The sequence below is a fragment of the Watersipora subatra genome, chromosome 2 (genome assembly GCF_963576615.1).
Source record: "Watersipora subatra chromosome 2, tzWatSuba1.1, whole genome shotgun sequence".
In the NCBI taxonomy this organism is placed as follows: domain Eukaryota; kingdom Metazoa; phylum Bryozoa; class Gymnolaemata; order Cheilostomatida; family Watersiporidae; genus Watersipora; species Watersipora subatra.
The window spans coordinates 49045051-49068921 of NC_088709.1; the positions used below are offsets into that span (position 1 = coordinate 49045051).

Sequence of the window (23871 nt, forward strand, 5' to 3'; positions counted from 1 at the left end):
GGCCGATGTTTAAAAAGCTTTGAATAAAAAAAACACTTACCTGTTTAAGAATTCAAACTTATACTCCTGCCAGGCTGTCAGCAAAATGTAATTCTTTTGGTTTTAAATCAGTTCCTCTTTGATATCCGCCATTATTCGCCGTTTCAATGCCGGCCGTTTCAGTCTCACTTTCGCAATCTAATTCATTCTGTTGATTTTCTTTTTTACTTTCATCGTCTTCCTCACATTTTTCTGGTCTAAAATTCTCTTCTTCACTTTCAAACTAGTCGGTATCTTCCTGTAAACAAATCTTTTTAGCAGCGCCTAAAATATCGCGTCCGTTCATGATGATCAGCTTTCCATAAAGAACGTTCAACTTCTAACAACGTGTTCTTTTTGCACATGCGTAGAAGAGACTAATTATTGCCTCAAAATAGTAGTGTGATATCTTTTAAAACTCCTAAAAATATTAATTAAAAATTTTAGTGCCGTTTTTAAAATAAATAAATGAATTTAAAAAATACGTATCGAAGACTCAGATCTGACGGGCAATTACGGGTTTGGTACGCTGAGACTGCGCTCTCAGCCCGTCAGATTACGGGAACGGTATTCAAAAGGTTAACCATTATTAGAGATGAACTGGGCAGTACAAAATTATTGGTATTTTTTGCTAAAAACATCCACGAGAAACTTCACACGAAACAGTCAACAAAATGTAAATCTTGACTAATTAAAACCATATCTGCTAAAGTTATCTGACCCTGCAATAAAAATGTTAAAATCATCCGCTCTCGGTCCAAACTTGTCCTGGTGTGAAAAGAAAAAATTGGGCCAAAAATTACTACAAAATTGTTCAGATATCGGCCACATGCAGTTTGTCTGCAAACTGGCTGGTGTGATCGCAACTTCAGATAAACGAGAAGACTGGCCCAAGCCTCAGACATACGGTATGAAACCTGTATTTTGTCACTAGTTGACATATCGGCTAGCTGGTTAAAAGTACCTTGCTAGAGCTTGGCTGAGTAGAAAGAGTTTATACTGTCTAGTAAGGTAGTTTGGTGCAGGTTGAAATTCAAGGTTGAAAGTATATGCTGTCTGAGCTACGACACACAGACGCTGTTGGTAAAACTGTTGTATAGGGAGAACTTTGGCTTCATTGAAATAAGGGAGCTGCATGATAATTAGCAGGTTATTTGTATGAAGCTCTCAAAATCTTATTTTGTATATAATCACAAATTTCGTCATCTAAGTCTGGCACGTTTCCTAATGACTAGATAGAACCGATGCATCAATAACCAATTACAGAAGATTTATGTAACTCACTGTCCGGTGTTGACAGTTACTTGCGGGAGTTGTGTCATCTGCAGACAACCAGTTCAGCAACCTTTACATCTTTGCCGTAAGCTATCTCAGTCTCATTAGATCTGGTGGATATATGAAATACAAGATCAGAATACATGTACTTCAGAAGCAGGTTAGGTTTGAGCTGCTGTGTCCTTAACAGTAAACTGAGGATATTTTTAAAACATCGATAAACGACTCGTGGTCACTATGTTGAAACTTTGTATATTCCAACTAGAACAGAAATAAGCATGAGACATTGTGTAATTTCAGTGATCAAATAAATCTTGACTATAAGTTCTGCCCAGGACAGTGTACCTTACATAGTCAGCTTGAAGTCTCTGTGTTTATTGTACAGTTTAATCACGTCTACCAAAGATATGAACTGGTCCTCTGTAAACACACAGTGTTCAAACCCTCTGCAGAGTTCTGATGATAGGGTTTTAGACTCGGTTGTCCTCAGGTAACTCGGGCTATTTCCAGAAACTACAGCTGGAGACTGTTAAACACACAGCTTTTCGCTAATACCTGTAAGTAAAAATTACGAAGGTAGCGTAGGCAAGTCGTGACAACGCTTACCAATACAGTGAAACTTGGATAAATCGCCCTCGGATATCGAACACATGGTTAACTCGAATAGAATTGCTTGGTCCATTCCCACGCAATGATAAATGGCTTTAGATAACTCGACCGAAACTCTGTTAACTCGAACAGTTTTTTGCCAAACGGCTTTCGAGACGGTTGTTACTATCCCTTTAAAATCTAGGTGCCCAAATGGAGGCCCACGGGCCTGATTCGGCCCTCCAGCTGTTTTTATCAGGCCCCCCTAGCTGTTGTAACTTTTGATGTTTTGAAAATTTTAAAGAGTTTGTTTGGCAATGTAGTATTGTATCAGTAGTAATTATTACCGTACTTTTCGAACTATTAACCGCACCTCTATATTGGCCGCATCTGCTTTTTTTAAAACGGTAATAAAACAATACATAGCATTTTGTGTACCTATGCCGTAGAACTCATTACGTGGCTTTTAACATGGCAGCAACTTTGCTCGTTAAAACTGAACAGTGCCGTTATATTAGGCATATATTATATTAAACACTGTTTCGTATTAACCGACGCTTTTTAACCCAGTGCCTAACGGAACAGTACCGCAGTAGGCAAAGTTTCGTTTTTTATTTCGCCACTAGAGGCGCATTAACCCCAGAAGCCGGTTAATGCGCCCTAGCGGTGAAAGAAGAAACTGCAAAATAGCCGCAGCCTCTAAATCAGCTGCATGGCTCCAATAATCGCAAAAAAGTAGCGGCTAATAGTCCAAAAGGTACGGTAGTTATCTGAAGTATTATCGACAATACTAGGGTTTAGTTTTGCGTTAGTGTTGTGGATTTCCCAGCATAAATTGTTTGATTGTATGAGTAATGACTTGAAAAAATTATTCGTAAGCAATCATGGCTCAGAGATTGGAAGACAGAGAAAACCGACGTTTTAATCCAAACTGGAGTACACAATTCTATTTTTCATGAAGGAAAAGGGAAACCTATATGTTTGGTATGCAATAATTCAGTCGCTATAAACAAGGTAGCAAATATCAAAAGACATTACACTCAAAACCATCCTGACTATGACGGAAGATTTTCTCTAGGGACAGCTAGGAGGCAGAAACAGCTTGATAGATTAACAAGGCAGGCTAATGGACAAATGGCTATGATGAGGGGAGCTACAAGCTTGCAACAAAGAGCAGCTACTGCTGGTTAAGAAGTTTGATATAAAATTTCCAAAGTGATGGATCCATACAGCCACAGTGAACTGTTCAAAATATGCATGGTTTCAGCCGTTCAAGCGCTCTACCCCGAAAAGCTAGATATTCAGCAAGCTGTTCAGTCAGTACCGCTATCTAGGAATACGTGTGCCCGACGGATAGAAGCTATTGCCAATCATGTGAGTGAAGGTGTCATATATAACTTGAACAGGTGTAAATCATTTTCGGTTGCAGTAGATGAGAGCACTGACATAAACGATGTTGCTCAGCTGAGTGTGTTTGTTCGGTATTATCTCAACAGCAAGTTTAGTGAGGACCTTGCAGCAATTATTCCACTGACGGAACGTACGACTGGAGAAAATATATATCGGGCATTCAAGGCTTACATGGACTCCCATAAAGTGTCAATGCATAAGATAATTTCTGTAGCAACAGATGGCGCCCCAGCTATGGTGGGTGTGTATTCTGGTTTTGTTAATCGCCTGAAAGAAAACAATCCTCAGATGATTGCATTTCATTGTATCATACACGGGACGCATTCTCTGTGCACAACTGAAAGATGAATATGGAAGTCTTATGCTGGACATAATTAAACTAATAAACTTTCTCAGATCAAAATCATCTCTACGACACTGCCAGCTTAGAAAATTTCTGTAGGTGTCTGATTCTCAGTATGATGAATTGTTAGTACACAACATGTCAGATTAGTACCATAGTGCTATCTTTGAATTATGTTTGACATACTTATTTTCATTACATTATGATAAGGTAAAAAAGCGCAGCAAAGTGGTGAATACTGTCAATTATTTTTACTTTATACTTTTTACTTTTATATGTACTTTAATGTATATTTGCAGATGGCTGAGTAAGGATAGAGCTTTGCAAAGAGTATGGACTGTAAGACAGCATATTGAGCAGTTTCTTAGTGAGATTGGAGGAGATGCAACAGAACGACTTTTAGAGATTCTCAGATCGGAGCATTCACTGAGAGACATGGCTTTTCTGACAGACATTTTGGCTCATCTGAATGATCTATATTTGAAATTGCAGGGTGAAGGTCGTAATGTGGTAGAACTCTGGCAGGCAGTAACATCTTTTAATGACAAACTCCACTGCTTTTACGAGGACATAAACAGTGATATGAACCACTTTCCAATAATCAGAGAATTTGTGAATGGTCGTGATGATGTCGTGGACCTTACCACAGCACGCATTTTTCTCATTGATGTTTCTTCAGAGATGGCGTGTCGCTTTGCTCCCTTCGATAGGATCAATGGCATTATTGAGCTGGTTGCGTCCCCATTTCAGGCACATCAGCTTTGGAAAGCCCAAGTTGATAACTTTCCTCATGTTCAGAGAGGTGTGGCAGAATTAGAGCTGTCTGATTTGAAGGCAGATATATTGGCTAAAGCTCAATTTGCTGAGCAAACTATTGTAGGGTTCTGAACGCAACCTGCTGTCCAGGAGAAGTATCCTATGCTATGCAATATGGCAGTGCTCTTACTTACTTTCTTTGGTACAGCCTACTTGTGTGAATCAATGTTTTCAAAGCTGACATTTATAAAAAGTATGTATCGGAGTGTACTGACAGAGGAACATACTCAACAGCTCTTAGCTGTAGCAGTAATCAAAGATAAACCAGATATTGCAGCAATAGCTGCAAAGCAAACTCGCTTCCATGTGTCTCATTAACATTACAGATACTTCTTCTGCACAGTAGATTTTGTTGAGAATAAACCTACATGTGTTATTATGTTACACCTAGTTACTTTCATGTCTATGTTCATGTATATAAGTTTACTTACACATTACTTGAAATACACATACATTTACATATATACAGCTGTATTCATGCCTGGCTCTCCTGATAAGGCCTGGTTACCTGTTTGGCCTTCCAGCAAAAGTATTTGGGCACCCCAGCTTTAGAATATCACTTTATTCCTAGCCATAGAGATAAACATCGACTTTTAGTACTTCTTAGGCCTCGTTATTACCAACATCGGCAAATATTTTCATTAACGACTTTTCTAAAGGTGTGCAAAAATCAAATTTTACCAAACATTTGCTTAGCGATAAGCCCTCCGAATGCAAAAAAAACGAGGTAAAATTTGAATAACTTTTAAGTAAAATCGGCAAAGTTGATAATGGGTTTTTAATAGTAAAGCAGTTTTGTAATAACTGACTTACTGCAAAATTGATCTTGGTTAAAACGCTCGGTAGAAAAAGACGTATGTATTTTTCTGAGCATTTTAACCGCGATCAAGTTTTGCCAATTTTAATCTGAGAACGTCCTGGCAGTCACATCACCTAAAGCAACAAACAAATCTCAAGTGATAGAAAAATATCTATACTTTCTGATTAAAAATATTTAAAACTTCACACGAGAGACCCTTTAACTTGCAACAAGCAATCTATGATTTTGATTTATATATAGTTTGCATATGTGCATGTATCTACTGATAATTACGTGCACTTATGACTGTCCTGATAACTTTAACGCTCTAATAACTCGAACACTTTTGCTCGGTTCCTTGAAGTTTTAGTTATCCGAGTTTCACTGTATATATATTTATTAGCAAAATTGCCGGCTCAGCACGGGCATTAAAAACAGCTTATAAAACAGTGGCAGGTGATATAGTTGCCTGTCATTTGCAATTAGACTGCCACATTACCAATGACTAATTTGAGTAGGCTAGTAAATTACTAATGAGAGTTGTGAGAGCAAGCTGTAGAGACGCTGTGCTGTAATCTAACGCTGTGCATATTTTAACCTAGATATTCGAGCATATCGCTTAATGAATCCATGAATCTGGCGTAGTTTAATTGGTAAGAGATTTGCCTAGTGAATAGATGTTCCGAGATCAATTCTAGCATGAAATGGATTTTTCATTCCTAAATTTTAATAGCTATAGCCGAACAAACTAAAACACACATACACACTTTGAGATTTATATCTATATGTATATTTCTCAAAATATTTCCGTATGTCTGTCTGCGTTCCGGCTATAGCTATTATTAGAAAAACCTAGCTGGGCAACAATCCTGACGCAATGTCATTGCCTACCAGCGTTTGAAGCTTACTAACTAGGTTAGTGGAATTTTTGATTGGCAATGGCCTGCCACTTGCTGGAGAGTTGCCTGCCAGCAAATGGTAAGCAAATCTCATCCCTTCTCATTGTTTATAAGCTGAATTTTAATACACAGACAACGCCGGGAGGCACAGCTAGCATATATATAAATATAAGATATATAATGGATAATTGGTCAGGCCTACAGCTGTCAACGGCAATCTATTGCTAACAGGTAGACAGACCTCTTTGGCCCTCATCATATTTGAGGAGCTGTGCATAGTCGAGTGGGGAGGAAAGGTTATGATGTGATATTTTTTACAGAAGTTTGGACTGCTTATGATAAACTTGTATTTTAGGGTGTCTTTGAAATTTGTGAGTTTTTGTAGTTGACCCAAGAAAAGTTTATTCTGGTGCGATACTCGGCCGGTTGGAACATGTTATGAGCTATTTGAAATATGAGAAGGGATAATATATATAAACTATTTGGTTATATACCCTATTTTGGTTATCTATATATATAACACTCATTTTGGTTTGGCAATTCTTTTTAACTACTGTCCAGGATTTTAGAAAGTCATATGCTTTTGCGTTTTAATTGTTCTTTGTATTGGTTGATTGATGTTCAGTAAGAGCTATGACTCATTTAGAAATTCATAATATCTGTCGAATAAGCCGAATTGGCCACATCTGTCGATATTCTATGTATATCATTTGGGTACTTCTATGGTATTTATTTGCATTTACATATTTATCTCATTTATTATTTTCCGTTTTTATTAACATGTAGCATTACTATTAGCAGTTATTAGTTGGTATATTCTACACATTCGCTTGTCTCTATTTCATGGACTAGGGACCGACATCACGAGCAAAATTTTCAGATTGACTTAATTTCAGAGTTTATGTTAAAAAGCCATTTGTTAAGCCTAGATTAATTCAGACCTGCACTTAGAGTTAGTCAATGCCTCTGGGCCAAGCACCTCGACTATCTGCAGTGCTACTGCGTATGTGGGCCTCATCATGCCTTGACGAGTAGGAACTAAGCTTTCATTTATTTTGTTTAACTTAATCAATATTATAACTATATCTTTATTTTGCTTAATATTATATTTCTACTAATTATTGATGAAATAAAATACACATACACACAAATATCTAACTTCTCAAATAGTTGGAGTGGTTTCACCTAATCCCATGACCAAACGAGCGGAGCGAAGTGTGGGAGTTTTTATGATAAATTCATGTGCACACAACTTATGAAAATTATTCATCAACAATGAGACAAACCCTCGTCAAGAAATTTCATTGTTATATGTGTTATCGAAGGATTTGACTTACTTGACAGCACAATAAAATCAATGATTAATCACCACAAGCTCTACTTCAATCTAGACTAAGTTTACTGTGGTTGATTAAGTATAGGCAACCCGCCTGGTTTGTTCAATGATTGATTAGAGTGTGAGTTCAATTTATGGGACTTGACCCAGATCTTTAGTGCAAGCCTCAACTAGCTAAGCTCCGATGTTTATGATAGCAAATAGCAACACTCTTTATTTCATGAACCAAAACCTAATATACAAGTAGCAAAGTTCTAGAATATAAGAAAGATAACATGTAGTAAAAAGCTAAGTAATATAAATCTCTTACGCCAACAGCAAGCTTGTGTCTGCCCTTAAAGCTCAGTCTTACACGTCTGTAAGTGTCACTGCCAAAGAGGCTGAGCTACTAAAAACCTTAGCTTTTATAGGCATTTAGGATAGCCTGAGGACGGTTATACATAATGTTCTATTATATCTTTATGTTGTAGGAGTAAGTCTACTGGAGGGAACACTGTCTCCGAGCGCGTCATCTGAAGAGCGCTGTCTCTGTGTCTTGAAACTGGGATTGCATAATATTGCTTCCGTCAGCACCGTAATATGTCAGGGAAAAGTACTGGGAAAGGGCGGTGGTGAGTTCAGTTATTTTTGGTTGTTCTTGGTGGATATAATTATTTCCACCTCCCTTTTGGCGGTTTCTTCGGGCGGCATCGACATAGTTTCCAAGATTGATGTATTCTAATTCTGACGTTTCGAATTAGTGGATCTTTTTATGTCTCTTAGGCATCTTGATGCTTGTACGAATTATATGCTTGTACTGCAGTCTGGCTACATTCCCTGCTGGTATCTTGTTTTCGAAGTATTTCCATACAACATCATCAACAAATTTAAGCATCGTTATGTAAAGTCGTTAAAGTATAATAACGATACAAAACACATTTAAACCTATTCAAATATGTTACCAAGTCTTTGTAAACCGTTGGTATTATCTTAAAACTTACCCATCTGATCGGATTATACACAAATAGACAGATTAATTTCAACGAAAATCGCCACAAAACACTTAAAAAGCTTGGTTTGTTAAAAGTTAAGACTGAAAATTGAAACGCCGAGGACAGATAATAGAACGATCAAGTCTTGCGCATTTCACGAAAAAATAACGTGCACTTTTCACCAGTCTATAGCATTGTCGAATTGCCGAAGGTTTTGGCAATTAACATAGGAGTACAGAAATCGTTTCATTTTTGCCGATTTCAATTTTTTCATTTTCATTTGCCGACACATTTGAATACTTTCCCATTCTAACTGATGTCCAACGCAGTATAAGTAAAGCAAATGACGATGATATTTTTTAACGTTTCTTATGAGATTATTACAATAATTAATTATAAGTTTGGATGACTACAGAACAATGACTACGTAGTACAGACTTTCTAAAAATCTAACTCAGTGTAAGTAAAGGCATGACGATAATATTTTTTCTAACGGTTCTAATGAGATTATTGCAATAATTAATTATAAGTTTGGATGACTACAGGACAAAGACTACGTAGTACAGATTTTCTAAAAATCTATATAAATATCACAACTTCGTGATATTGTTAGCTATGCCGTTTTGAAATATAAACAAAATTGGGCATTGGTTTTTTATTATTACTATATAAATAATATTGGTTATTCTAATAATATCAGTGCATTTTACTTCTAATATTGGCCAATATTGCATTTCTTTTTTGCAGGAGGAGAGATATAAACATATAATCTTTTCCTTTCATTATTGCTATTTGTTGTATATATAATAACACCCAGTACATTACAGCTACCATTGCAGCTATCCTATTTGACTGCTAATATTGCATTTCTCAACTATCAGTACCCTTTCTTTTTTCCAATATCACTTTGGTCGTGGGCTGTATGACAGTGGAATTTCTAGTGATAAAATCCAGATTAGGAGTATGACCAAAACATCCAATCAGAATAATTCCGAAACAAAAGTAGTTTAGGTCTTATGAATTAACTAATCAGATTAAAGTGAAAGTAGTCACATTTCAGAAACTGAGCAATAAAAAAAGGCAAATATTTTCTGAAAATGCTTTGAAGAAATTTTTGTAAATTTTTAGCCAAGCACAGAGCTTAACACAAAACTGACCAATAGAAAGCCAGAAGCTGTTCAACGCTGATTGGTCAGTTCTTGAAATACTGAACTATGCTTAGTGACACACGTTTGGTCAATGACAGCTCTCTATACTACAGTCTTTGTGTTTCAGATTTTCACAAGAGTATGTTGTCATATTCAGTTGGTTTAAACACACTTATCTATGGACTTCTAAAATCTGGCAAATTAATTTTAGCATGAAAATTACTTTCAAGCGGGTAATTGTATTTTTTTTGTTTAAGATTTATCTGGAGCCAAATCAGCATCTACTAAACCGCGCAGTGACTTAGTTTTTTGTTGTCTTATATAACTTCCTTACTTGTGGTGCTTAGGTATATAAACTACAAACCACACGAAATGCTGAAATTACATTGTCACCAACTTTTGTCGTTTATTTCGCAGGATATCGTCTGATATAGGTAACATGACTGACAGGCTCTAGTGAATGTTTATCTGCTGAGAATCGCTAGCAAACATTGCGTTGTATCTGATTTACTGCACAAACTAGTCAAGACATGATCAATACTGTCAAGTGCAATTCAAATTCCATCTACTTCATGTCTCTCATTTCATACTGTAGAAATTATATTCATAAAGCACGCAAAATAATAACAAAATATATAATTGTTTCAACACAAACAACACATAAAGCTGCTATTCACATTTCTAAATAAAGAGGTCGGAAGGTCATTTGCTGCCAGTACCCAAATGCTCTCCATAGAACTTGGTCGTCATATCCACGACTGGCAGATAGTTCTGTGTGAGAAGTATAGGTTTGATACATTGGAGGCTTGTGATAAACGACCTTTACTTGACCCCGGTAGCGGTGACTCCAATTTTTTAGATTTCAAACTGAAAAAGAATGACAAACTTGTGTATAAGAACTTAAATATGCATACTGATAAACTGGAGGGTTGTATCTACTGCTGGTATTATTGTCTCATGTGTGAATAGTATACCAGTACCAAATTTCTGCTGGCAGCATCTTTCATTTGAATCTGATTGTAACAACCATGCAATTGGCAGTTACAACAACATACAAACCTCTTTTCTGATGAGACAGGATTCGTATAGGCTACTTGTCCTGTTTGAGTTATCCCTCTTTCCACTGCTGATGGCCGATGTGCGTACTCCCAATCTAACCTCTGGTTCTTGACCATGCACAGCGGGCATTGCAGCTCTCCTCTCACTGCAATATATTCATTACAGACTTGGGGCCATGCCGCATGCAGGAGAGTTACATGTAACCCCTAGGTAGTTTGAGGGCTCAATTACTGTAAACATATAGTAACAGCACAGATTTTGCATGCCAATAAGTATATTTATTACCAAAGCTAACAAAAATTGCAGTTAAATGCAACCGACATTTAAGAACATGGTAATTCAAAAGAAGCATGATCTCCAACTTAGAGATGCTAAGAGATCACATGGAGACTCTCTAATTTAGAGATCACTTGGAGACCATAAGAGATTACTAATGTAATCACTAAGAGACAATCTGATTGTATCACATTATTACAAAGCTATCTATGCTCACCTTGGTACTGTATTATATCATAATAAAGCTATCTATACTCAATTTATTAATGTATCAAATAATGACGAATCTGCGTATCTAGCGTAATGCTATTTTAATTATTTTATTAGTTCACTCCAAGTATAGACTTTCTACTTTTCAATTTGAAGTAAATGTTGTAAAACCCTCTTATTCATGAGGTTTTATCCCCGCGAAAAAGAGGTATATACATACAAAAAGCCCCTCAACTTTCTCCAATTGGACGGGAGCTCCAAACCTTCATCCACTTTGAATAAGAGTTTCATTCCGGTCATTGAGTATTACGAGGCTGCCGTTATGCGCATGTGTAATGATGTGATAAATGATGTGATTATTGTGATAAATTATGCAGATGATAAATGCATGTGCACACAACTTACGAAAATTTTCAACAACGAAGTCGCAAACCCTCGTTTTGAAATCTCATGAACAATTTTAACCGTTGTTTAGCAGAGTTGTTTAAGTATAATAACGATAAAAAACACATATAAACCAATTCAAATATATTACCAAGTCTTTGAAAAGTGTCGACAGTATCTTAAAACGTACCCATCTGAATGAATTATACACAAATAGACAGATTTATTGGCCAAAAACCGTTATTAAAACTTGCTAAGCCTTACTTTTATCAAAGTTAAGACCGGAACTTGAAACGCCAAGCGACAGAGAATAAAATGATTAAGTCACGCGCATTTCATAAAAAAATAACGTGCACATTTCACCAGTCTATATAGCATTGTCGAATTGCCGAAGGTTTCGGCAATTCGACAATTTGCTGATTTCAAAATAACTGACATTTTAGACACTTTTGAGTACTTTGATATTCTAACTGATGTCCAATGCAGTGTAAGTAAAGGAAATGACGATGATATTTCTTTCTAACAATTCTTATGAGATTATTACAATATTTTATTATAAGTTTGGATGACTGCAGAACAATGACTACGTAGTACATTTTTTCTAAAAATCTATATAAACATCACAAATTCTTAATAACGCTAGCTATGACATTTTGAAGTGTAAACAAAATTGTGCATTGGTTTTATATTATTGCTATATCAATAATATTGGTTATTCTAATAATATCAGTGCATTTTACTTCTCATATTGGCCAATATTGCATTACTCCTATTGCAGGGGGAGAGATATTAACATATAATCTTTTCCTTTCATTATTGCTATTTGTTGTATATAATAACACCCACACCCAGTACATTACAACTACCATTGCAGTTATTCTACATTTGTATTCATGCTTCCAAATCTTTGCATCTTTTACCTATGCTGTGTGTAATAGAACAAATATTGAGCTGGCTTCTGACATGGCTATTATTATCATGAAGATTTAGACAAGCTTATGTTACGAGTTTAAGTTAGTCAAAATTGTTAGGTAGTTATTTTGTTACCCGTGCAACGCCAGGCATTCACTGAGTACAAACTAAATATCATCAAATATTTGCAAACTTTAAACTGTCAGTACTCAACTGCCATGACTTGTCAAGAATCCTCTAACAAAGTTACATCCATCATAATGACAATCAATACTCACTTCAACATTGGCTGAGGTATAGTGTTGTGGTGGTTGGTGGTGTTGCGGTGAATAGTGGATTATGAGCGATATGCTTTGTTTGAGTAAAAGTGGATTGGAAGTTGAGTGGCAGCGGGTGGCGGGCTGGGCGGTAGGGGTGGTGAGTCGACATGTGTAGTTTTGGTGATTATTATTGGTGAGGCGATAGTGATGGTAGTAGAGGGGCAATTGTGATGGTGGCGATGAGGTGAATGGGCTAGATATGAAGTTGTGGTGAAGATGAGTTGGTGATTGTGGCGGTGTTTGTGGTGGTTGCAACAGTGGTGGTGTTAGAGATGGTGAAGCGGAGGATGATGGTGATTGAGATAGTAGAGAGGTGGTGGTTGTGACAGTTGTTGTGGCGATAGTAATGAGGCGGAGGCTGGGGGCGTTGATGATAACGGTGGTGGCGAAGATGATTTCAGTGGTGAGGCTCAGTATGATTACGTTGATTGGATGGTGGTGTTGGTGGTGGAAGAAACAGTGAGTGTAGTTGGTGGATGGAAAGGAGTGGCAATGGCAGCATCCTCTGGTGGCAATGAAGTGGTGGTTTCATTGGAACCAGTGCCTACAAGTTATAGAATTATTTTTAGTAACATGTAGATATTAGTTAAATTCTTAAAGCCTGGTTCCCATATATGTCGCAAAGCACCGGCGACAGCACCGCAGTTTATTAGCCGTAAAATGGGAACCTACGCCGGGTACCGTCAAGGACCGCCAGTAGTTGCCGGCAGCATCGCAATAGTTTCGCACTGCTCAAATTTCGCAAAAAACCGCAGGCAAAGCCTTCCCGAAATGCACTGTACGGGTAAAGGTCACCATTATAGGAACGGCATGGGGTAGTGAAAATTTTATTTGATTACGCAATTATGTTTACGATATTATTAACGATGTGGCTTTATGTAGACATTTGCCAGCGAGCCTAGCGTCGCAAGCGTTTTGCTGCGCGTGTTACCGCCAGAGTCTCGCAATCGATATGGGAACCAGGCTTTAGTCAGCAATAGAACATGTACTATAATGATATAGGTTGTTTAGCATTAGAACTTACTTGTACAGCTTGAAGGCTGCCACTGCCACTCCTACCGCGGCGCAACCAATTAAGATCTTCCTTACTGTTCCTGTTTGGGCTGGAGATGGAGGCGATGATGGGAGGAGTGGTGCTTTTGAGTATGTTGATGATGGAGATGCAGGTGATGATTTTGATGGTGAAGGTGGATGGGGTGATGATTGCTTTGGTACTGATCGTGGTGTTGATGATTGAAATTGAGGTGATGATTTGGATTGTGAAGGTGGATAGGGTGGTGATTGCTTTGGTAGTGGTTGAGATGAAGGAGTAGATGTCGAATCAGGCAGCTCTTCCTCCATCACTGGCCACGTTAAATTTTTTGGCTCTGCTGCCCTCAAAGTAGCTAGATGACCAGCATCTAGCATAAATTGAAGAGCAGCAGGCAGTGGCCAAGTGATTGCTGGCGCAGATTGTACGGAGGAGGAAGAGCTGCCCTCTTCTTGCACGAGATATTCAGGGAGTTCTAAAATGAAATAATACAATTTCAGTTTAAACGTCTTAGATTGAGTTCTATTTGTAACAAAATTATTTATCAAGTTTCATAACACTCTGACTCAATAGTGAAAGCTATGACAGTTCATAAAAGTTTGGTTGGAGCAGAATGTCAATAGTTGTGTCACCATGAAGTGTTCACTTTTTCACTGATTGAATTTGTGAAGAAAGACACTTGCAAATAGTTAATGAATTTATCAAGTCTAATATTGAGGAAATTTTTTAGTTGAGTGTACTGGCCTAGCTATAGCAAGTTCTTAATAAGAATAACGACATCATGACCTTTCATGACTTATTATTATGTAGGTCCTGAGGCTACTCTTTCGAATAAATGTCCCTACATTATATAATTAAATTTGTCTCATTTTCTTGACTGATTTACTAAGTTGATTGAAGCAGCTGATATCAGTTTAAATTATTTCATATCAACCTAACATAGGAGGTAGTATGGACTAGAATAAAGTAAACAAATATGAGTCAAAAGCAAGCATTCTTAAGCATTTTTATAATATATATTAAATATTATGTTTTGTTTTACAGACATGTCTTAGACAGACAAACAATTGGTGAGAAAGGGTAGACATAACAGTCAGATTCTTTGCTCATATGTCAAATGCGTGACTAAATAGTCTCTCATTTTCATATTTGTTGATTCATTCCACAAAATACAGTTTGAATGATGAAAGGAAATTAATGGGTATGACAACTTCTCATGCGCCATCTGCTGTGGTTTGATTCCAACACATTTTTATGAACTGAAGCGCCTGATACTAGACTCTTTGTTTTTAAAAGACACATAAATGGCTCCTCTACAGCTCGCTGCTCTACTGTCTCTCACTTTAACAATATATCAGTTTAGATGAGGTCCTTATCCCTTTCAGCAGTCGCTAAGTAGTCACTAGCTAAACATCGATTCTAATGTATTTATCTTCACAATAGTTTACGAGTTTCACATCTGTTTATAGTCAGATTATAAACCTATATTGCTTCAAGGAAGAGAAACATCACATCTTTTTTATAGACAGATTATAAACTTACAATAATCCTTCAGTGAAAATGAACATGTATTTATACATTGCTTACCGAAACCGTAGGAGGTGTTATCCAGCTCGGCCAGCGAGCTGGATGATGACAAACGGAGCCCGCCTCTCCCGCTGCCAGTCTGTGGGGGACAATCCGTGGTGTTCATGATCGAAGAATCGAGAATGATAGCAGTTAATAATAGTTAATAATAATAGCTCAGAATAAAGGGACTCTGTGTAACTCACTGTAACTACTGTGTAACTTCACTGAGAACTACTGAGTGAGTGATGTCATCACATTCCGCTAGAAATCTTAGAATTCCTCATCCAAGTTTATACTGTTAAGTAATTACACTGATTGGCTGTATGACATGTGTATTTTGCTCACTTGTACAGCTTGAAGATACCATAAATACTTTCTCATGTACATAATTCAAATACATATACATTAATATTATATATATACATGAATAATACATATATATATATATGTACATGTAAATATATATTAATACATATGAATTATGTATCAATAAACCATATGATATATATGTATAATGAACATAAATACACAATAAATATACACAACACTAGACATTTTTCTGTCATACAGCCCACGACCAAAGTGATATTAGAAAAAAGCGAGGGTACTGTTGGTTGTTGAAAAAGTAGTTCTCAGTAGGAATTGACAGAGTTTAGTGTAAATGAGACTTGTTTGAGATGATATAAAATAAATTTGAGGGAGCATGACTCTAAAAAGGTGCAACTAACAATTTATTTTGGAGGTAAAGTTCGGTTGAAACCAGGTATACGAGTAATTGGTTAATTGTTGATATTACAATATCTATTAGAAGTATACAGTATCTGTCAAAGGTCGCGCAGTCTAGTCTCCTCTCTTTTGCGTTGTAAGATTTCGTCATTGAGAGCTAATCGAGTGATGCGCTCCCTAGCGAAGTTGTTGAGAAGTCATTGATGTTTCGAACTCGAGAGAGAGCAACAAACGATATTCCAGCGGTCATTTTGGTGGTGGCCTATATCAATGACAGCTTTAGCCATGACAAGACTTTGACTCTTGTGTACTGTCAAACCCCATGCTAGATCGAGAGGAATGCCTGCACGGCAAAAAGTGACATTGCTGTACAACATAACCTACTGTACGTAATTTAACTAGCAACAACAATAAAACATATATTTATTATATCTCTGAAGTGCAATATTAAAAGTAAAACGGCAAGCTGCCGTGTAATATACAGTTTGAAAGTTGGTTGTGTTGAATGTAGAATGGTTTTGACAGCGATATGCAACAGAAAGCAAGCGTTGGCATTCACGCGTCTAGAAGTTTAAAGCAAACTGGAGTGAAATAAAGAAATATTCTTGTCATAAAGGGGCATTGTAGTTCCGCCCCAGCTTGTAGATAAGATGTAAAGAAACCTGGCTAATGTTCTTAAGATAATTTAAAAAAACCCTCGGTGATTGGACAAAAACTTAGGCTGATAAACTGTGTACCACATTTTCAAACCTGTAAATCGGTCTACGCCTCAAACAGTCTACGTTAATTACACAAACCTTCGGCAATTAAACAATGCCATAGACTTGTGAAATGAGCACGGCTTTCTCGTGAAATGCGCACTGCTAAATAGTTCTACTATCTGTCGCACGGCATTATTGGCGTATCGTAGGCCAATCTTAACTATTATTAAACCAAGCTTTTCAAGCGTTTTGTGGCGAATTTTGGCAGAATTAATCTGTCTATTTATGTATAATCCGATCAGATGGGTTAGTTTTGAGATATTGCGGTAACCTTTCAAAGACTTGGTAACATATTTAAATAGGTTAATATGTGTTTTGTATTGTTATTATACTTTAACGACTCTGCTAAAAATGGTTAAATTTGTTGATGGTATTTCGATGCAAGGGTTTCCGACGTTGTTGATGAATAATTTTCGTAAGTTGTGTGCACATGCATTTATCATAAAAACTCTCAAACTTCACTTCGCTCGTGTGGTTGCGGGATTAGAAATTTTCCTGTCATACATCCCACAACCAAAGTGATATTGGAAAAAAGAGAGGGTACCGTTGGTTGAGAAATGCAATATTAGCAGTCAAATGTCACCGCAGTGCAATAGGATAACTGCAATAGTAGCTGAAATGTACTGGGTGTTATTATGTACAACAAACAGTAATAATGAAAGGAAATGATTATCTATATATACATTTCTCAAACTTCGTGTGTCGTATGTAGGTTCGTCGGAAATAAATATTACATACTGACGAATATTCGATCTTGCACCAAGCCGGTCAAAAGTCTTATGTCTAACCCACTGGACTAAGGAAGTAGAAGTTGCTGGCAACCAATATAAGTCATTATATCAGAGCTATACCTAACTGCTTTACGTATGACGCGGGTCATAGCATAACGTCACGAGAAGCTGTTTCTCACATTATTAAACTGCCTAATGGCCCTAATAGCAAAACTCTCACTACTTCTCATTGTTTATAAGACAAAAAATTTTTCTCACGATATGTAGTTTGAAAGTTAGAATGGCAAATGTGATTATATGTTAAATACAAATAAACTGTCTGTCCAAATACTCTTCTATTACACGGGCAACGCCGGGTGGCACAGCTAGTATGTTTATATCTCTCACCTGCAATAGGAGAAATGCAATATTATAAGTAAAATGGCAAGCTGCTGTGTATTATATACAGTTTGAAAGTTGGTTGTGTTGAATGCAGAATGGTTTTGACAGCGATCTGTAACCAAAGTGAAAAAATGGTTCATGATCACAGAAACCATGGTTAAGTCGGGTTTGTGAGATTTAGTGTCTACACTAACACAAGGAGAGGATTCTCAGTTATTTTGCAAAAAAAATTTATTCTAGCTCAATTACAGCGGATTTTATGGTCAATAAACTGAATGCATGTTTACCACTAGCGCGAAAAAATTGTTTTGAGAAAACTGGTATTAAAGTTTGAGAAACGAAAACCAATGCACAGTTTTGTTTACATTTCAAAATGTCATAGCAACCAATATCAAGAAGTTGTGATACTTATCTAGATTTTTGTATTTCTATGCAAAACATTATGTTGAATTTAAAATTTTAAACAGATTTTAGTTGGTTGTCATTGAAATAGATGTATATCTAAAAGAAAGTGTAGGCCTATAACTTAATTTTGCAGACACTAAAAATGGCTTGGCAGTACCGCGATATTGGGCACAGCCGTAGCAATGTACTGTGTATCACTACAGATACTAGCTAACACTGTGAAATATTGCATGAGTGATGTCATCACATTATGCTAGAAATCTTAGAATTCCTAAACCAAGTTTATACTGTTAAGTAATTACACTGATTGGCTGTATGACATGCGTATTTTTCTCCCTTTTACAACTTGAAGATACCATAAAGACTTTCTGATGTACATACTTCAAATACATATACATGAATATTATATTTATATAAATGTATATGTAAATATATATAAATCAATATGAATTATATATCAATAAACCATACGATATCTATGTATATTGCATATAAATATACAATAAATATACATTATATTATATGCACATTATATATACATGCATATATATATATAAATATATATAAATATATATATATATGATATCTATATATATATATATATATATATATATATATATATATATATATATATATATATATATATATATATATATATATATATATATATATATATATATATATATATATATATATGATATCTATATATATATATATATATATATATATATATATATATATATATATATATATATGATATCTATATATATATATATATATATATATATATATCTTCCCTCTTGAAGAAGAAATTGAAAAATCCTGGAATGTAAGAACAACTGTAATCCCAGTAGTCATTGGGGCACTGGGCTCAATAACACGATCCTAGATGCAGACTGTGCAAAGATGCACCTGAGACCATCTAACACATCATCAGTGGATGCAAGCAGCTAGCAGGAAACGCATACACTGAGCAGCATAATCATGTCGCAGGTGTTGTGTATAGAAGTCTATGTGATGAGTATGGCCTTAATAAACCACAACACTGGTGGGAAGCTCCTGGTAAGGTCAATGAAAATGACCGCGCTAAGATCCTCTGGGACTTCTACATCCGAACTGACAAGCATGTCCTAGCAAACCAACCAGATATAGTGGTGGTAGACAAGGAAAACAAGAGGGCTACTATAATAGATATAGCAGTACCCAATGACTACAATATAGCCAGCAAAGAAAAAGAAAAGGTAGAGAAATATCTCCCTCTTGGAGAAGAGATTGAAAAATGCTGGAATGTAAGAACAACTGTAATCCCAGTAGTCATTGGGGCACCGGGGCGCAATAACACCAGCTCATAAAATGTGGCTTGCCCAAATACCAACAGCAATCAACTCAGGTGAGTTGCAGAAAAGTGCGCTATTGGGAACAGCTAAGATCTTGAGGTGAGTGCTCAAACTCCCAGGTCTCTGGTAGGAGACCCGAGTTAGAGCAGAATTTACCACCCGCTGACAAGCTGACAACCTTGGATTAGTAGACAACTCCTTGATTATCTCTGTTGAATGCATCCATGATCCAGAACCTGCAAACAATTTGGACACGCCTGAATCCCAACCAAACTATAAACAATACTAATAGCCATTGAGTACTACTGTTGATGTGATATAAGGCTGGTGTTCACTGTAATAAGCCTTAGTGCCATCATATTGGCTTCATGAGAGATAATAGTCAATTACCACCCTAACTTTTGCCATAGTACACAGTCTCTATTTAATTGATCACAGCCTCTCAGTCTCACTTTGAGATTGCGGATAACATTTACTTTTGGATCACACTGAAATAATCCAAGACAGGTGTGACACATTTATTACAGTAAATGTCTCAGCTCCTCTGTGTGGTGGTGTATATGCTACCATATCACCTCCCATAGAGTAAAAGTGTTCAAGTGAACAAACAAAAAGCTTATTTGGCACTAAACCAATCAGTTGTGTTTAGCATACAAACCTAGTGGTGTTAGAGTTTACTAACCTCTTTCTACTTAACCACATAATTTCTGCTAAATCATTTCTTACTGATACTTATGGCTGATGCTTGATTTGTTCCAGTTCATAAGCTCTACAAACTTCGTATTTTATTTTCGATACAGGTCTTCTGATAAACTCTTAACTGCCTCAACAAAGATCAAAAGTCGACAATTCTAGACAAGTGAACATTTAGAAATCTAGACAAGAGAAACTCCAATAGGGATGCTCTGCATGCGGACTATCACGCTGATCGATAGCAACAGTGACATGTCTAGCAGGTACCAGAAAGTAGAAGCGGCAAGAAAGGTCTGAACAAGACACACGCTAACTGTAACCTGGAACTATACTAATAATTTATTATACCATATGAAATAGCCTAAGAAGCTACAGGTAATGTTAGAGAAGGGAAAGGTACACACTATACTATCACATTATGAATATTCATGTACAGCTTGGTTAGAGATAGCTTTATTATAAAACCCTGAATGTGTGATACCTTCATCAGTTTCTGTAATACAATATACACTGATGCTCACACATTGCTAACATAGTCTTCTACAGTGAAATCGTAACAACATACATGTAGTACTCCCACAGTACATGGACAGTGGTAACATAGTACTCAAACAGTGCAAATTGGCACCATCACAATCTCATAATGAATGAATATAGATAACATCGCACTCTCACCATGCTTGTACAATGGTAACACAGCACTTCTACAATGCAAGCACTGTGGTAAGTTGTTATTTCTACAATGCATACATGTTACTTCTACAGTATATACACTGTGGTAACATAACATTTCCAGTGCATATACATCGATGTACAACATAATATTCTCACAACCATGCACAGTGATAACAGTACTCCCACATCGCTTGCACAATGATAACACAGTACATCTACAGACATGCATTTAGGTAACAGAGTGCTTTTGGGGTGCGTACACAGGCCAACATAATACTGTTACATTGATAGCATGCCAGCCCTGCAGTGCACAGAAAGCAGTATGCCCATAGTATGGCAATATTGCTATGGCATCTATGGCTATATTAGCATCTGACATGACTGGATATTAGCAACTGACATGCTTTAATATTAGCAACTGACATGTCTGGATATTACCAACTGACATGCCTGGATAATAGCAATTAACATGCCTATATATAGCAACTGACATGCTTGGATATTAGCAACTGACATGCCTGGATATTAGCAACTGACATGTCTGGATGAGAAGCACCATTCAACGTCTATTTAAAACTGTTTACAGTAGTTTTCCTCGGGTTATGATATGTTATGATAGGTCTACAGATGTCTATGATCATATTCTGAGGCATACCAATGCAATCCTAGAGCAGGTGTGTGGACATGTCTTAGTTTAAGGCAGCATAGCTTATATGTCATTATGCTGTCAGTATTGACAACAATGTAAGCGAGTCTTGCTGCAGTGTGTATGACTTACTTCTTGTGTACAGATCCAGCAGGCTGATTTTCCGTCTGCGAAGTAGTAACACCAGCTTTTTGTAGTAGACTCTGGGATGCTTGACAAGTGTACGCTATTCTATCACTGATCTGCAGCAGTGACTAGAAAAAAATCAAATATTGATACAGCAAAAATGATCATATTAACATACCGTATGCAGTGTATTGCCATAGGATCTAGAACAAGAGACTATGCAAAGTCCCAGAACTTTGTAGAACACTAACATTGATCTTACCAAATCATCTATGCTCGGAGGTTGCATGTTTTCTAATCCCTCTGTAAGTCCAACCAGAGTCTTAATAAACTGCTTTCCAAACTGGAATACGAGGGTGATAGAGGAGCTTCCCACAATCTACAGAGCGATAGTCTAGAAAAATTCCACTTGCTGGCTGGTTCAGCAATGAGCAATAAAAAAGCTTAAACTCTGTGAGGCTTAAGATCAGCCAATCATGTGTGAGCTGATAAAATTAGTCTCATGCTAGCTAATTGGCTAATGTGTCGAATGTTTTGCTAATACCAGAAAATTGATCCAACTAACAAGTTCCAGATTTGATAAAAGCTCTTATAAGTGCTTTTACACCGGGGTAATTTATAGGAGTTGCTTCCACGCCCACAAAGTCGGTTTGGTGTAAAACGAAAAATTGTTGTAAAACTGCCTTTGTATCAGTCGCCGGCACCAGATCAGCAAAATCTTCATACTATGTTTGTCTATTTTGAACAGCCATCATTGATAGAGTACAACATAGAAATGAACAATCACATATCGAAATGTTAACAACGACGCAAATACAAGCAAATGGAATGGATATCGATGTGGTGTTTCATTGGCTAAAAAATGTGACTCATTCTGAATAGTCAGAGTTTGAACTGGGTTTGGTTTGCAAACTACATTTCAAATTGTGAACAGACTGGATGTCATTCCAACTCCAACTCTTGGGTGACATGCCTGGATATTAGCAACTGACATGCCTGGATAGTAACAACTGACATGCCTGGATAGTAGCAACCGACATGTCTGGATATTAGCAACTGACATGCCTGGATAGTAACAACTGACATGCCTGGATAGTAGCAACTGACATGTCTGGATATTAGCAAGTGTCATGCCTGGATATTAGCAACTGACATGCCTGGATAGTAGCAACTGACATGTCTGGATATTAGCAAGTGACATGCTTAGATATTAGCAACTGACATGCCTGAATATTGTCAATTGCATGCCTGGATATTAGCAAGTGACATGCATGGATATTAGCAACTGACATGCCTGAGTATTGGCAACAGACATTTCTGACATGACTGGATATTAGCAACTGACATGCCTGGATATTAGCAACAGAAATTTCTGACATGCCTGAGTTTTAGCAACTGACATGCCTGGATATTAGCAATTGACATGCATGGATATTAGCAAGTGACATGCGGGGATATTAGCAAGTGACATGCCTGAGTATTAGCAACATAAATTTCTGACATGCCTGGATATTAGCAACAGACATGTCTGAGTATTAGCAACAGACATGTCTGGATATTAGCAATTGGAATGCCCGAGTATTAGTTGTGAAAACACAACTCCGATAAATCGCCCCAAATGTGATAAATTAAATGTGTGAATGTACATTTAAAGTTAAAAACAAAAAATGTGTAATCATAGACATTGAGACACATAAACCTCAAACGAGTTTAGTAATTAACTTGTTACTAGCCAGAAAAACAGTTCTAATGATCCCAATTACATTTCCAAATTTTTGAAATGTTTTTGTGGTAAAATCTTTTGGTATAAAACTAAAAAGGCAGGTGGTATCGATTCTTCTGTTAATTGCACAAAAATGGCACAAAACAGAAATGTTGTAAGTGACTGAGAACTGGTAGAGCCTACTTTGATTGAGATCTATTTGCTCAGCGTAACATTTATAGGATAGCTGAGTTTAGTTTGAGTTCCTGATAAACATGTCCACTCTCCCACATCTTCCTCTTGGTTGGTACAAATGCCACCCGTA

General features: G+C 36.8%; 1 protein-coding gene across 1 annotated transcript; it reads left to right on the plus strand.

The window, feature by feature from the left end:
- Positions 1-3099: 3099 nt before the first annotated feature.
- Positions 3100-4522, plus strand: LOC137388280 (zinc finger BED domain-containing protein 5-like). Its single transcript, XM_068074771.1, has 3 exons — positions 3100-3528; positions 3734-3759; positions 3934-4522. The coding sequence occupies exons 1-3, from the start codon at positions 3100-3102 to the stop codon at positions 4520-4522; spliced, it is 1044 nt and encodes a 347-aa protein (XP_067930872.1).
- The last annotated feature ends 19349 nt before the right edge of the window (positions 4523-23871 follow it).